Genomic DNA, 16,575 nt, shown 5'->3' with positions numbered 1-16,575 from the left:
AAGATGTCTTTCTTATTTATATGTTTATTTATTTGTTTGTGAGATTCATCCCAGAATCTCAGACAAGTGCTCTACACCGAATCACAGTTACTTATCGTTAGCAAAAATTTTGTAGCTGGCAAGTGATAACTGACCGAGTAAAACAGAAAAGGCAGAACTCATGTTCAAGGGGCAGCAAGACACAGACTGACTGAGGCGCAGGATGTGGAAGCATGGGGCACCTGCAAAGGCTAGAGTTAAAAAATAACTAATTAGCTCTACAATGCAAAGAGGTCAGCCCTAAGACCATATGCACAAGTGACACTCGGTAGACTTAGCCGGTTGTATTTAGACATTTAGATATATGTATAGAACAATGGCAATCAAGGGGTTTGAGAAGGGAGGCAGAGGAGATGTCAGAGGGAAGGGCATGGTGGTGGAGGTTGGAATGAGTAAAGGAAAGAGGGAAGTGATGCAGTTAGTTTTTCATCAAAAGCTTGGAAAGCTTAGTGAGGAGCTGCAAGAGCCCTAGGTTCTCTGCCACCACGCCGAATGTTGAGAGAAGTGTTTAAGAATGAAAATGGGATATATGAGGAGGGGGATTAGGGTTGGCATGAAGATAATAATAAAGACATAAATCTCATTCCACAATCGGAAATAAAATTAATATAATCAGAATTAATAAGTAGAATAGGAAAGCCTATTGTAGAGGTAATTTAGACAGCTTAGCATGCACACAAGAGGAGTTGAAAAGGGTATGGAGACAAAGGGTGGGCAACAACTGGTTTGGTTTTCTATGAACCTGGGACATGCTAGTATGTGGTTCTGATACATTGACTTATTTTTTCAAAACAGGGTTTTAATAGCTAGCTAAGGCTAGCCTTAAACTTAGTGTTCGGACCTCAGCCTTCCAAGGGCTAAGATCCAGACCTGTGCCACTATGCCTGGCTATTTGACAGCTGGTTAAAACTTTGTATATATATTGAGCTAAAAAAAAAAAAAAAAAAAGAAGAAGAAGAAGAAGGTGTAGGGGTAGAGCATCTACATAGCATTTCTGTGGCCCTGGATTTGGTCCCAGGGAGGAGGGGGTGGTGGGTGTGATTAAAAGATGAAAAGGAATAGATGACTTTATATCATTGTAGAAAAATATAAACTCCAGCACAAAGCTTGGCATCCAAATTCTGGGGGAGTGTTGAATGGGTAGATAGTATGTCATTATTTTCAAAACTCTCCAATTTCTCTTAACAGTGCAAAGTAAAATGAGAATGTGCTTTATAGACTGATAGGTCATAAATTTAGAATATAATGTATAAGAAATAAGTGCTTGTCTTTGGTGATGACATTTGAATGGAGTTTAAAAGAAAAAGTCAGTATGAATTTTTAGTTTATTTTAGACTTTTCACCAGGAAATGTGGTGGTTCTAAGACACCAGCCATGGCCACGACCATTCATTGGTATGCGTTTGTCAGGACATGACAATATAATTTCTACCAGAAAAGTCTTTTTAGCTCAAGGGCTGGCTTATGACTTGGGCTTAGCAGTTTCCTCTCTTCTGCTTTTGTCTGTCTTTGAAAATGGGATTAAAACTGGGTCTGCCTGAAGGTAGATGATGGATACTCAGGAAATCCTGGCACTTAGTGCTATGGTATAAGGCTAAAAATGAATTATCTGTGTCGACAGGAGTTACTACTTACAAGAAGACAACCAGGATGTTAAAACTAGAGAAACACAGTCATGTGATGTATTTGGACCTCCCCCTCAGGGAGCCTAAAGTTCTGGTAGCAGAAGAAAGAACTGTATAAAAGATGTGACTATTCATTATTAGGGCAGAGCTTATTTTCCAAGACCAAGAATGTTTTACCAACAGAATCTCACTGCAGAATTGAGTCCAAAATTTACTTTTAAGTTGCAATGTTATTTTTGCTAGGAACGAAATGTCACAAAAATACTAAGAAATGGTAAAATAGTATTGTGTGCTGTTTTTAGAGGAACTAATTTGATTTGGGTTTCTTTGTAAGACACAGATGAGTTTGAGTCACCTTGGATTTTCTTCTCTGTGTTTTGTACATGTTGATCTAATTTCTTGATCATGCACATTGGCTTTTTAATCTGGCAATTTTACACTCATGGAGCTGTTAGACTAGGCTGCAATTATTTTTGCTACCTACTTATAGAGGGAAAAAATTTCACGTCTAAGTAGATTTAAGTAGAAGTTTCAGAAGTGAAATGTTGCACCAGCTAAGGTTAAATGTGTAATTGATTTGGGTGCCTTCTGTACAACAGTGTTAATTGAAAACCGTATCTTAAAACTTTTATTGTTCCTAGAATAAATTACTGGAAACCAAAGGACAGCACCAAGAGGAAGAAAGAGCCCAAATCCATCAAGCTGAGCACTGGAGGTATAACTGGCCAATAAAACAAGCATCCTTGGTAAAATCAATTACTTACAAAGTTTTGCAGCATTTTGGGAAAACATTAGAGCAACATTAAATAATGTTCTGGAATGCAAATCACCTCCACATCTGTTACTGTGTTACAGTGTGTGTGATATGCCAACTGCTGTGTATCTATGTATATATATACTTGTACACATACATATGTACATGTATACAGAATATCCACACTTCTTGGATTAAGGACATTCAAATTTATGAAAGAAGGCTGAATCACAGGGTTGTAGAGGATGGCTTAGTGCTTAAGAGCACTTATTGCTCTTACAAAGGACCTGAGTTGAATTCTCACCACCACCTTTAGCTACTCATAACTGCCTATAACACTTGCCCCAGGAAGTAACACCTGTTGTCCCAAGAACTCTGATGCTCTCCCTGGCTTCCTTGGAACCTGCCCTCATGTGACCATGCATGCATCAGCTTAAAGGAAGAAGGATGAATCAAGTTTTCTGTTTATTTAGGCTGTTATGTTATCTTCGCCCATGCAACAGACATCACATCCCTCTGAGACAGAACATTACATTTGTAAATGACTTTGGAATTGCTGGATTGATATAGATGGTTTGACCCTACTGCTTGAGAACAAACACTTGGGGAAAAAAGCTCATTATTATGTTGATGAATACATTAGGGCAAGGGAGAACTTAAGATAGAAGGAATAATTTTTAATAGATTAAGTATTCTTTATTGTCTAGATTATAATATAATTACAATATTTTCCCCTTTCCTTTCCTCCCTCCAAACTTTTGGATATGCTCTTCCTTATTCTCTTTTGAATTCCTGCCCTCTTTTTTTATTAATTGTTACATGTATTACATGTATTTGTATGTATGAACATATACACACACACACATACACACAGAGAGAGAGAGGGAGGGATATCTGTGAATATAACATGCTCAGTCTGTATAATGTTACTTGTATATATGTTTTCAGGACTGACCACTGGGTATTGGATAGTCGTCCAGCCTGCTCTTCCCTGGGGATGACTATTTCTCCTACTCTCAACATTCCTTGGTTACCTATAGTTCTTTGCATAGGGTTGAGGCCTCTTGGACTTTTCCCTATTCACTTTGGCATGCTTATTGGTATCATCCTTATTCAGCTCATGTTTGTGAGACTTCCTAGGTATAGCTTTAGACATTAGTAGCCTAGGCAATCTCACAGAAAACTCCCTGGTATCAGATGTAATTGTTTTGAGAATACCCAGTGAGAATCGCCATAAATGTTAGAACATTGCTAATAATACTGTACTGACTCTGTAATGATAGGTTCTTCCTGGGTGATAGGTACTACCTAGGTGTAGGTACTAGATAGGTACTACCTGCGTGTAGTACCTTAGAAGAACTTAGTGTAAGGGCTTTCATGATATGATGAAGCATATTCTTTTTGCAAGCAGATAACTTCTCTTAAGTATTTAACTCCCCCATCACTGAAATATGTTTTTTTAAAATTTTATTTATTTTTATGAGTAAGGATATTTTCCTTTCATGAATGTATGATCATGTACATGCTTGGTGACCCTAGAGGCCAGAAGGGAGGGCATCACATCCTCAGGGATTGGAGCTACAGAAGGTTACGAGTCACTATATGGGTGCTGGGACTTGAACCTGGGTCCTCTGGAAGAGCAACCAGAGCTTTTGATTCCTGTGCCCTCTCTCCAGTCGCACTGAAGTGTATTTTGGAGTTGTAATGGTTTCATTTTGTAGATGAGAGACTCTGAAAGATGTCTAGTGGATGCTCCCATTCTGAGGTACCTGTAACCGCTGGCAGGCGCTGACCTTCCTTTGAGTAGACTATGCTGTTCCTATTATTCCCACAAAGTGCTTTTAAAATGTTAAATGTGAATTTAGATGTTTTACTCTGATTTAGGAAAACATCAAGACCTTGAGACATTAGTTAAATTGCTTTGTTAGGCAAACTGAGGTAAGGAAAGGACCTTTATTATTGCCTATAAAGTAGACCATGCATTATCTAGTATTTTTATTAGTTTTGCTCATTTTCTCTTTAGAAGACTTTTTTTGGGTTAGAAAAATACTGATATTGTTTTTATATATACAGTGGTTGATACCAGTAGCCAATTATTCCTCTGGATTAATTAGATTAAAAGCCTTAAGTATCTTAAAGATAGCAATGTGTCACATTAATAGTCCTCATTCTTAATAAGTTAATCTTTGATGGGTGCCACATAACGATGCTTGCTATTTGGTTAGAAGTGGAGAGGGCTGTGTTTTTGTTACAGGAATCTTGGCCATCATTCTTTAAATTTATTGTCCATACTGCTGAATACATAAATATTGGTGGGACCGTTTATTTTCTGTTCTTATTTCCTCTCTTATTGATTCTGGTGACACATAGAGCCAAATTAAACCCACCAGGAAATCTCTGTGGATAATAAACTCAGTAATAAAGTTTGAAACAAATAATCAAGCCTTTAGACACATATTTTATATTCTTGATCAATTTTTGAAAAGAGCTTGCATTTGTACTTCCTTTAAAGTTTATAGAGTGCATTCCCATGGTATCGTGAGATACACATTCAATAACATTGGTGCCTCTTCTGAGGGCAACAACACAAGCTATGTGGTATGCATGTAGGATATATAATCTAGGTGTACCCTGGGAGAATGATTTCATTAGTAGTCAAAAAGCGACAAGCTTTCTCCTGTTTAGAAGTTGACATGGAAGAGCACTCAACCCTGCACTGATGATAGAAAGCTTGTGGGACTTCGTGTGAGCTTTTCAATGAGTCGTGCAATGGGTGTGTACATCTGGAACTGCACCTGACCTTCACCCTGTATAACCACTTGAGCAAGAGAAGCACCTAAGGACCCCGCAGAGGGCTGACAGAGCACCAGTTCAAAGGCTCGAGTGGATCTGAACTGTGAGCTGAAGGCTGGAATGAAGTCTATTGATTGTGAAAACTCAAACCATCTCCGAGTAATAGTTCTTAATCCAAATTAACCCTCAGGGGGAAAACAAACCCAGAGCACAAATTTTGATAGCAATAGCAATGAAATGTATAGGCTCAAGCTAGTCAACTAAAATGCAACAGGAACCTTTCCTCCCTGTTTGGATGGAGAGAAATAAACAGTGCACTGCTTTTTGTTTCTGGTTGACCCATTGCAGTGGGCAGGCCAGGTGAGGACCTTCTGAAAGCAGCATGGAGAGCTCAGTCTCTCTTCCTCTTAGTAGCCAAGCTTGTGAGTAACTCTGTCACCTTGTTTTTTGAACACCCAGTCAGAGCAGTTAGTGCTGAGTCATGTGTGTTTTGGATTCCATCCCAGTGGACTTTTCATCCATAGCAGTGCATGTAGGGAGCCTGTGCCTAGAAGCCTCATTCACTCAATAAGTATGTTATCAGAACACACTCAGCCAAGGCTCCATACCAGGCAATGGGGTGAACAAGTGGGGGGAGGGAGGGGAGAGGAGGGGCCTCTGACCACATGCAATCACAAAGACCAAAACAGAAGTCAACAACTGAACACTGAGACTTTTGCAAATGGTGCTGAATACCATGAAGGTGATAACAAAGAGTGAGCAGCTGGAGGTGACAAGTGACTAATGACCTCACAGAAGAGCTAACATCAGAGGATGAGGAAGAAGAGGGCACACTGAACTCAGAGGCAGAGACTCCTACTGGAGTGGCCCCTGTTGCCAGCAAGATGGCAAGTACAGAGGCTCCGTTGTTGGAACGAGGTTGGACTTTGCATCCCAAAGTTTGGGTTACACTGGATGAAGATGAGTAGAGTTTGGAAGCTGGCAGGAAAGTGTGAAGGATGAAATATGGGATTGTATAAGACACTGTCTCTTAAGCCAGTGAGAAGAAAGCCATGGGAGACTCTTAAGCAGAAGGAAGGTGTCTTAGTCACTGCGAAGAGGCGCCATGACCAAGACAGCTCTTATAAAAGAACACATTCAATTGGAGCAGGCTTACAGTTTTTGGAGGTTACATCCATGATTATCCTGGTGAGAAGAAGCATGGCAGCAGGTATGGCAGGCGTGGTGCTGGAGAAGTAGTTGAGAGCTACATCCTGATCCATAGGCAAAGAGGAGAACACTGGTGGGGTGCAGGTTGCTATGTGAAGAATAAATGACTGGGCAGGGTGGAAACAGTGACCCAGAAAGGTAGTACTGATGGGAAGTTGAATGGTAGCCATGGACATGAGTGAATTCAGGATGTATTGATTAGTAAGGCAGCTAAGACATCTAGTGACTTGTACGGGGTAGGGAGGCATTGGGGACACTGAGGGAAAGCTCCTAGATAAAGGGACTGCTGATGGTTCAGATACTGGTGATTGCTGTGGAATCATGGACACCTGAGTCTGGATCCTTGGGACCAGGGTAGAATGATGGACCTACCTGTGGCGCCAGTGATTTGGTGTGAAGATGAGAAACAGAGATGCATCACTAGGGTGTGTTGGCCAGCCAGTCTACCCAAATTGAGCAGCCCAGAGTTCAGTGAGAGACACTGCCTTAAAAATTAATATGGAGAGAAATTGATGTGAGCACCCAGTGCTGATCTCTGGCCTACACACACACACACACACACACACACACACACGCACACGCACACGCACACGCACGCACGCGCGCACACACACACACGTACCAAGTGCGTTCACATTCCAGAATACCTTTGCTTGTGTTGCTCCCAGGGCAGTTTCCACTCATTAGCATTCAAGGCTGTTATTTAGTGAGCTTTTTCTCGGCCTGCCTGCTGAGAGAGTAGAGACTCAGACGTAGGGTCCTGTAATGAGCCAGGCTGTAGCATCTGTATAGGTTTCCAGGGTGAGACAGAAAGCTGAGATGCAGCCACTGCCTGCTAGGAATACACTTGCAGAGAAATAGCTCATCAGTCCCAGGAGATCAAAATGAGCCCAAATGCAGTTGACGTCTTGGCTGGCACTGAGTGAGCTCAGACAACCTACATGACTGGGACATCCAGCCATTGCTTTTCCTGGCAATCCCCCTATCTCTGAGTTGTGACTTATGTCCATCCTCCAGGACCTAATTTTGCTTTCCACAACTGAAAAAGAGGCTTTCCCTTCCTTCCACAAAGCCACACCAAATAGAATAGCTGCATATGCTGGCCACTCTTCCTGCCCCAAGAACTTTCTAGTCTTATCTTCTAAGTTTCTAAGTCACTCATTGCTGACTATCCAGCTCCTGAGTTCCCATCGTTCCCATCTGTACTCAGCCATGCATAGGTGACTTAGAGGATGGTGGTGAAATGCCCATAAGACAACTATTTAGAGTAATGATTAATTATCAAGCGAGCCCCAGGTAGCCATCTGTAGAAATAGTCAGTGCATCATATCTGTGAATCTATTCATGGCTTGAACAGACTTGAAAATACTCAGAAAAAAAAAGATACTGTATCTATAGGTATGTGTTGTAACAATTTTTCTTGCATTATTCCTTGAGAATAGAGCATAATGGGTCTCTTAGTCTTTACACAACACTGATATGGTATTAAATATTATAAGTAATCCATGACCATTTAAAGCGTGCAGGGGGATATGAGAATGGTGGTAGTGCTATGTCGTTTTAAAGAAGAGACACGAGCATCCATGCCCTTTGGTACCCACAGCAGCCGTAGAGTCGACCCCTCCGGATATTGAGGGATAGCTTGTTAAACCATCACTGTGCCGGCAGCTTCTATACTGACCTTTTTGAGAATAATTGTCTTATTAAAACAGATTTAAGTTTTGAACCTGTAAGTGAGACAGAACATCAGAGAAAGGTGTACTTAGTCTGTCTTTTGAAAGTTCTTTTCTCTCCTTGTAGCCTGCTCATTCCCCTTCTACTTTCTTCTCCTGCGATTTTCTTCTGGCCAATGAGTGTGCTGCAGAGCTTGAGTGGGAAACGCTCTGTCTAGCCGTGGTACCGCTACAGAGCACTCTGCCATACCCCCACCCCACCCACCTAGTTCCTTCTGGCTCTAATATCTCTAGTCTCTGTCTTATCTCTTGACTTCCTTGGGTGACCAGAGCACTAGCTAAGATGACGGCAACTCAAGTTAAGAATTGATGCGCTTTTGACTTGAGACATTCCTGCACCAACCTCAATAAAGGACTGTCAGCAGACCCCATGTGTCCCTGGACAGAGGCTTCTGTAGATCTCCTTTACGATGACTGGGAGAAGCAACCCCTACAGCAGCTTGTGTATCACATTTGGTTCTCAAAAACCCCTTATCCCTGCAGCAGGCTTGCTACTTATGCACATTTCTCATTGTTTTAAAGGGTAAATAATGCTTTTCTGGACCGACTCCAAGGCAAAAATCAACCAGGTGGCCTGGAACAGTCTGGAGGCCGTTGGGATATGAATAGTACCAACAACTGGGTGAGTTTTTTCTTTTCTCTAAAAAAAAAAAAAAAAAAAAAAAAAAGAGGAAGAAGAAGAAAGAAATCTTTCTAAGCCAAAGAATAAAAGTAGATGAGTATTTAAAAATAAATTGTGAATCTCTCCCAGTTACCATCATCATCTCCACCCATCACCTCCAGTATCATCATCATTATTGTGCACTGTGATGGGCAGCTAGGGTAATTAGTATAAATTCAGCAGGGAAGAGAAAGTGGAAGACAGAGAGGAAGGGGAAGGGAAGGAGCAGAGAGAGGAGGAAAGAAAGACAAGGAGAAGTTTCAGTTTGGGCCAACTTTAAAAAAAATAAGTAACAAGACCTGCCTTTTGTTCTTAGCATGGGCTGGTCTGGAAGGCTTTTTATCACCTTTTGCCCAGAACTGCAACCAAAACAAATGAATATTTTCCCCCCAAGGAAATTTGAAGTGAAATGTGGTTATGAAAACACTAAGCATTCCTCTCTAGTAATGGGGCCTCCCTGTGAAACCAGCACATCAAAGGAACTAGGATTTAACTTTTCACTGCAATATGATTTTTTTTTTTTAAAAAAAAGCCCTATAGCCAAAGGTACTTTGAAAAGATGAAATGTCCTTACATATTTCTGTAGGAAAAAACACTCTTGCGAGTCTATATGTTTAATGTGTTTTTGTGTGCAATATATCCTTGAGCCAACAACAAAACTTTGAAATATGTGTGACTACAATGTGGGCAGAGTCAGAACTAATCACATTGTGTTTTGCAGTTTAATTAAATCCCAAGCGAATGAGGATTTAAAAGTATTTGTGTGTATGTGTATGGGTGTATGTGTGTGTGTGTGCATGTATGCATATTTGGAGTGAGGACATTTGATATTTTTAAATCATCAAAATCCAACAAAATAATCAAGTGTTGGGCTGACAAGATGGTTCAGTTGATAAGGTATTCATCATCCATCCTGATGACCTGAGTTTGATCCCTGGGCCCCACACGATGGAAAGAGTGATCTTCCACAGGCTCTCAGCCAACCTCCACATTCATGCTGTGGCATGCCCCACCTCCAAATAAAGACATATAGTTAAAAAACAAATCAAATACTTTCTAATCTGGAAATGAAGAGTTGAAGTGCAAAAGCTCACTGTGCAGAAGTCAATGCATTAATGATACTATATGCAGGGCTCCTCAGAAGGCAGCCAGAAGTTCAAATTGATAGTTTTTATTAAAATATGCATATTGAAGATGACTGACCATATGCACATTTGTAGAGAATGCATCTTGGGTGGGTCTGTTATCCACAATATACGTTGATGTATTCTGCTATGGCATTAAGAATCTGAACAACATGAAAGAGGGCAAACACATTTGAAACTCAGTCTCTGCGTTGTGTGATGTAACACACGCAGCGCTGATTCATTCACGAGGCTGTGTGAGTGGGAGACATAAGAAAACATACTTGGAAATCAGAATTCGTTCAAGACTTCTAACTTCACTATTGAGTTTCCACCTCTCCACTACTCAGCAACTTCCAGCAGTGCCTGGAAGAGTGTCTAGGATCCAGGGAAAATATGGGAACACCTGAGTGCATAGCAACTGGGATTCAATTAAGATTGTGACTTCAAACCCAGCTCAGCAGTGCCTACTGGAGACTGGGTTACAAATTGTTGATTAGACACAACAGACCAAAGAGAAGACTACCATAGTCTGATGACATAATGCTGACAATAACCTTTCTGTTGAATTATGTGTAAGAATTGAAAAGGAAAACAAATCACCTACATAGATCCCAAAGAATATTTATTCATATTACAGTAATAAGGGCTCAACAATGTTCACTTATATAGAATCAGTAAATAAAACCCAAAATCACTTCTACACATTTAGGGCAAACAAACAAACAAACAAACAAACAAAGAACCCAGAATATCTGATCAAAAATGTCAGAAGTCTTTAAAGAATTGTAAAACATTTCAGAAAGATGCCAGGAAATGAAGGGAATAAGTAAGTGGCAAGTTATACCCTGTTAATGGATAGGAATGAGTTCCTAGGTTATGGCTAATTAATTGTGAGATCAAAGAGCCAAGAAGGATAGAAGATAAAGACATGTACTTGAGTACCTAATTATTTTTGATGGATCACAGTTGGTAGTGGCAGGCCAAAAATTTGTGGGATTTCGATGTGTGACAGGGAAATGGAGAACACATCCCTGCAACACATGTCTGTGGGACCCACAAACATCTTTCTGAAATTAGACACATACCTTCCTGACACCATTTATGAAAATCAACTCTAGAGGAATGCAAGCTTATAAAGAAAAGCAAAAGCGTTTTAGATTTTAGAAGAAAATTAAAGACATTATTTATAGAAATTGAGCTAGGGAACAATTTTATAAGACCCAAAATGTAAAACAAAAAGGAAAAATAGCTATAGCTGCATTAAAATTTAAAATATCCATTCCTCAATGGACCCTAATCCAAAGTCAGAAGAGAGTGCCAGAAACTTGTGCTTTGTTTTGGTTTTTATTCTGGGTGTATTTTGTAAATACCAAACAGACTAAGGTTAGTATGTGGGGCATATTACAAGTGGGTCATTTATTTAGAAGTGAATGGATAGAAATTGAGCTTCTCTAAGTAGTGTGAGAAAGAACCTATGCCCCCTGTGATGGCTGGAAGGAAACATAGGAGCCAGTAGAAAGCCAAAGGCAGAGAAGAAAAGAAAGAAGGCCAAGGATAGGGAACTATGGTAAAACATGGAAAGAATAGTTCCTTGATATGTCACATGGATTCTTGGGCAGGAAACCCCTCATAAGTGTCTGTTGGAATGACAGACAGGATTGATTTTTATTTCTTAAACATTTTTTATTTCATTATAGTTTGATACTGCCTAATGTATATATTTATTCTTTAACAATTTTAAATTGCTTACATATTTTAAAAATGCATTTTTATTTTGTAAAGTTCCATGTTAGTTTTCATGAGGCACCTAGTATTGATGTTAAAAGTCACTGTAAATTACATGTTCAGTTATAATAATAGGCAAGGCTTCATGGTATGTATCTCTAAATGCTTTGTCTACAAGGGCAGTTACAAACTTGACATGGCCTCTGAGTTTCCTAGAGGACTAACAAGCCAACAGTTGCCTGTTTCCTAAGGGTAGGATGACCCAGTGTTATGTAAGGATGACCCTTTGCACAAAGTGGAAGTGGGGACTCATTAGTCCATCTATCAACTTTAAGGTCCCTTTAGAAGTCCCCTTTCTAGTGAATGATCCAGCGAGACTCCACTAAAACATTTCCATTCCAATTCCTCTGACCCAGAGTCTGTCCTTGCTGTGTTTGTGGAGGTGCCAACATTTACAGACCCATGTTGGCCTGTGTGTAACAGCACAGTTACTAAGATATTATTGGATAAGACATGACATTCTCAGGGAAGACCAAATAGCAAGTTAAATGCACCATGACTTAAAAATTAAACTCATTGCACTGGGACTTCAGTCATTAAAAAACAAAGAAGGTTACCTTAGCCTGCTGCACTGAGTATAATTTTCAGGAACTCCAATTTAGATTGAGTTTTATTTTGCTGTTTGTGGTAATTTATGTTTTCTTCTTATTTCAGGGTATATGAGAAATAGTCCTTTCCATCTGGCCTTCGTCAGCTGACCTTGAGAACCCTCACGAGATACTTTTCTTTTATGCAATGTTGTCTGGCTTCACTTTTCATATGTCAACTTCCCCTACTCAGCTTAGCAGTTGTGGGTGGTCAGTTTCTCCTCTGTCATTAGTTATATGTGGATTTAGAGGCCCATTACTGACTCATGTTTAATCTCAACAGCATAATGTTACCTTATTTTTCCTAGTTAGTTCTGCCTCTTATTAGAAGGATAATTAGAGCAATGTTAGTAAAATACTAAAAGGGAATCACGTGACATTCGGGGTAGTTAGACCTGTGTATGCTATAGGCTTATGCCTCCTGATTGACTTTTTGTTTTCCTTGCTAATCCTGACAGCAGGTTTTCGGATCCTTTGGGGGTCTTTTTAAAATTCCTACTTTCTTAATCTAGGGTACTAATGTGAGCTAAAGGTGATCTCTTTTATAGACAAATTTATAAACAAATTTCAAGCCACTTCTGTATAAATGGGTCATTTTTTAAATGAAAACTTCTCAACGTTTATTTTTACAGTCAGTATAGATCAAACAGAGTGAGAAGTCACAATTGGATCTTTCTTTGGTCTTTATATGTTTACTAGTGTTGTTCCCCTGATTTTCAAAGTGGAAAAAATTGGTTATTGGAAAGCCAATGTTTTATAAAAATTAACTAGACTCAGCTGTAGCCTCTTATCTGATTTGTAGGTATGAGGGAAACTTATCTTTTCTGTGTTCCATGCAACCTAGTTTAATAGGCTTTCCTGATCAGGCTCCGTGACCTTGAACAAGCACATCATTCTTAGAGTAAAAGAATATTGATCTCTATACCATGTAGTTCAGTTCCACAGCTACCTTTCCACCCTCTGGGATACATTGCATTCAGTGTTTCATAGAATAAAGGTCGATGGAATGAATCTATCTATATATGTATATATGTATGTGTATATATGTATAGATATATAGATAGGTAGATGATAGAGATGATAGAATTTGTAGAAAGAAAATAGATAGATGATAGTAAACATAGACAAATCAATGATAGAGCTTTTGGGTAGCTGAGCAATCAATAACACCTCGTAACATCAAGGGATCATCTCTTTTACCAAATTCTCTGTTAGGATCAATTTTACAAATCCCAATATTCAGGGAAACATTGGGATTTGAAATCTTAAACCATGACACATAAGTAGGGCTGTGGTGCCATTCAGAGAGCTCCATATTGGGTGGGGTAAAGGTGGCTAAGAACAAATGGTGTTCTGGTAATTTCTCTAGAATAATAATAATAATAAATAAATAAAAATCAGGTATTTTTATTTCCCGGTTCTCTGCGAACAGATGTTGCGTGCACACTGCTGACACTAATATGAAATGTTTGGTTCATTTGAAACCCTTGTTGTTGTCATATATGAAGAAAACTGAATCCCTCAGCCTGTGCTGGAAACACCGCCAAACCAATTGTAAATGTGCTGTGGTAGCAGACATTTGGCTGCCGTGGCAAGCAGCCACTTTAGCCTTACACCTGCCAGCCTGGCTCCCTTACTGACAGGTTTTGGTGTGTGTGTTCAGGAATGGTATCCCTGCTGTGGTGATTGTCACAATGGACTCGGCGGCAGGTGAAAGGATGCTCTCTTCTTTAGAAGGCTCTTGGGGAATTTGGGCCCAAATCCTCCTTAGTATATGGCATTTCCTATACTCTCCAACCGATTTTATTCGTATGTCTGGTTCCACTTATTTTTAAAGTGCAGGTATGGAAAATTGCACCGTCGTGGCTGAAATTATGCATATGTACGGGCTGTAAGTATCTTTCTTAAAGAATTTCTTAAAGTATGTAGATGGAAGTTACTAGGAAAGAAACATGAACCACTGCCTGAGGAAGCCTACTAGTATGCCTTTCATATCTAACCAGCCTTGATGAACCAATTGGAATAAATTTCGACTTGCATATAACTCTGGATAGGAAATCTCTAAGTCCTGTCTGTATTTCTACACTTTGAGGGTGCTTTCTTTTTTTCTGGGAAAGAAGCAAATTGTTAGAAAACACTTTATGTGTTGTAGAAATAAATATTGATTAGTACAAATTAGCAACTAACAAATTGATAATATTTCAGGTTTTATACCTAGATAGTTATAATTAAACTTTGTTGTATATCCTTCTGGATTCTTTCCAGTATGCATATCAAAGGATATGTTGTGGGACTAGAGAGATGGTGGCTCAGTGGTTAAGAGCACTGGCTACTCTTCCAGAGATTCTGAGTTCAATTCCCAGCAACAACATGGTGGCTTGCTCCCATCTGTGAGGTGCCCCCTCTGGCCTGCAGGTGTACATGCAGATAGAGCACCATATACATAGATCTAAAACAAAAACAAAAGGATGGATACTGTATAGATACTGTGTAGATTGTTGGTTGAGAGTGAGCTCCCAGAGTTTGAACTGGTGATTTAAAGAATGTACATTGATGAGATATCTTAATCCATTCAAGCTGTTTTAAGAAGCTTCCTGAGTCTTGTTAGCATATGAACATCTTTATTTGTCATGTTTCAGGAGGCTGGAAATCCAAGACAGAGGGACTCACTAACTTGGTGTCTGGGGAGACAGCACTTTCTGGTTGATAGCCTTCTGGGCAAGGGGTCTGTCTTGAGCCTTCTAAAGAGTCCTGATCCCATTCATGTAGAGACTCACACTGTGACCTGGTCAACTCTTAGAGTCTCCATTTCTGGATGCTTATTACTGTAGGGATTGGGATTTGAACATAGGACTTTGGTGGGATGATCTCTTAGTTCATTGTCTCGTCATTGTGATAAAAGCCTGGCAAATGCAGTTGAAGGGAGGGAGGGAAGGAGGGAGGGAGAAAGGAAGAAGAGGAAGGAGAGAGCACGGGAAGGATGGACAGAGCAAAGGAAGGAGAGAGGAAGGGGAGAGTGGGAGAAAGAGTGGGAGAGAAGGAGGCGAGAGGAAGGGAGGATGAAGGGATGGAGGGATGGAGGGATGGATGATTTATTTTGGCTCATGGTTGGAGAACACAATCCATCATGGTGAGGAAGGCATGGTCGCAGGAATCTGAGGCCACATTGGAAGCAGATAGAGATGAATGCTATTGCTAAAATCATGTATTACTCCTCAGATTCAGTCTGGGACTGAATGCTGCCATCCACGGGTAGTGTGGGTCTTCCTATCAGTTAAAGCTCTCTGGAGTTAAACCATCACAGACAGACACAGAGTTTTGTCTCCTAGGGGATGCTAAATTCTGTCATACTGACAGTTGAGATGTCATGGGGATATAAGCATAGGAGCCTTGACGTAAATGATAAAACATTCTTCTCAAAAGGCACTACTAGTATTCATCAGCACCAGAAGTGTACAGCAACACCCCAGTACATGTATCTTCTCTAGTAGAATTAGCGATTTTTAAATCTTTGCCTATAGAATGAGTTAAACGTATTAATAGAGAGGTTACCCTTTTCTTCCCATGTGCTTTCTTCTCAGTAGCTTCAGCTTAATGGAGAGGAGAATTTAGATATGTGTATTCCTACTTGGTTTGCAAAAGATCTGTCTGTGGTGAAGTATGATTTCACAGATACTCTTCAAATTTTTTGTGGGGATTTTAGCATTAAATCCATTATTGGACTTTGAAGTATTTATGTATTTCAATTTACCAATCTTTTTCTTTTATGTCTTCTTGGTATCCATTTGATCCATTTTAAATCATACACATCAACACTTGGCTTAGTGGCCATCTGAGCCAAACAAAAGATGCTACCTTCCTTGTAGATTTAGTGCTAATGGCATAGAACGGATTGTCTCATTCCTGATGTGACTCAGATCTCTTTGCTTGCATATTTACTTTTGATTTACCTATGTTTTTATACCAGATACATATTTCTTATGGTCTTCAATACTCTGTTTAGGCTGAAAGAATTGGATTGTTTTAGCTGTGCTGGTGATCGAGCCAAGGTCTTGGACATTCTTGGGCAAGTTCTCTACCAGCGTTATACCTCCACGTCTTGGTTTCTTGAGGCGGGGTTGTATTGTGCAGTGAAGGCTGGCCTTGATATGTAGTCGAGATTTGCCTTGAGTCCATGATCCTGCTGCAGCTTCCCCCTGAACACCGCAATTGCAGGCACACACCAGCATTCCTAGCTAACTCTGGTTTTTTCCCCCCTTGGGA

General features: G+C 40.0%; 1 protein-coding gene across 1 annotated transcript in view; it reads left to right on the top strand.

Annotated features, from left to right (window-relative positions):
• The window catches only part of Epsti1 (epithelial stromal interaction 1), a 93,490-nt gene extending 80,603 nt beyond the window's left edge, over nt 1–12,887 (top strand). Inside the window, exons 10-12 of the mRNA XM_051195347.1 lie at nt 2,305–2,378; nt 8,675–8,774; nt 12,380–12,887. Coding sequence (XP_051051304.1) covers nt 2,305–2,378; nt 8,675–8,774; nt 12,380–12,388 — 183 coding nt within the window. The 3' untranslated portion in view covers nt 12,389–12,887. The remainder of the gene's footprint in view (nt 1–2,304; nt 2,379–8,674; nt 8,775–12,379) is intronic.
• Nucleotides 12,888–16,575: the final 3,688 nt, after the last annotated feature.

This window comes from Phodopus roborovskii, unplaced genomic scaffold, assembly GCF_943737965.1.
Source record: "Phodopus roborovskii unplaced genomic scaffold, PHOROB, whole genome shotgun sequence".
NCBI lineage: Eukaryota > Metazoa > Chordata > Mammalia > Rodentia > Cricetidae > Phodopus > Phodopus roborovskii.
The sequence above is the reverse complement of the archived record's forward strand: the minus strand, read 5'-3'. Positions and strand labels throughout refer to the sequence as shown.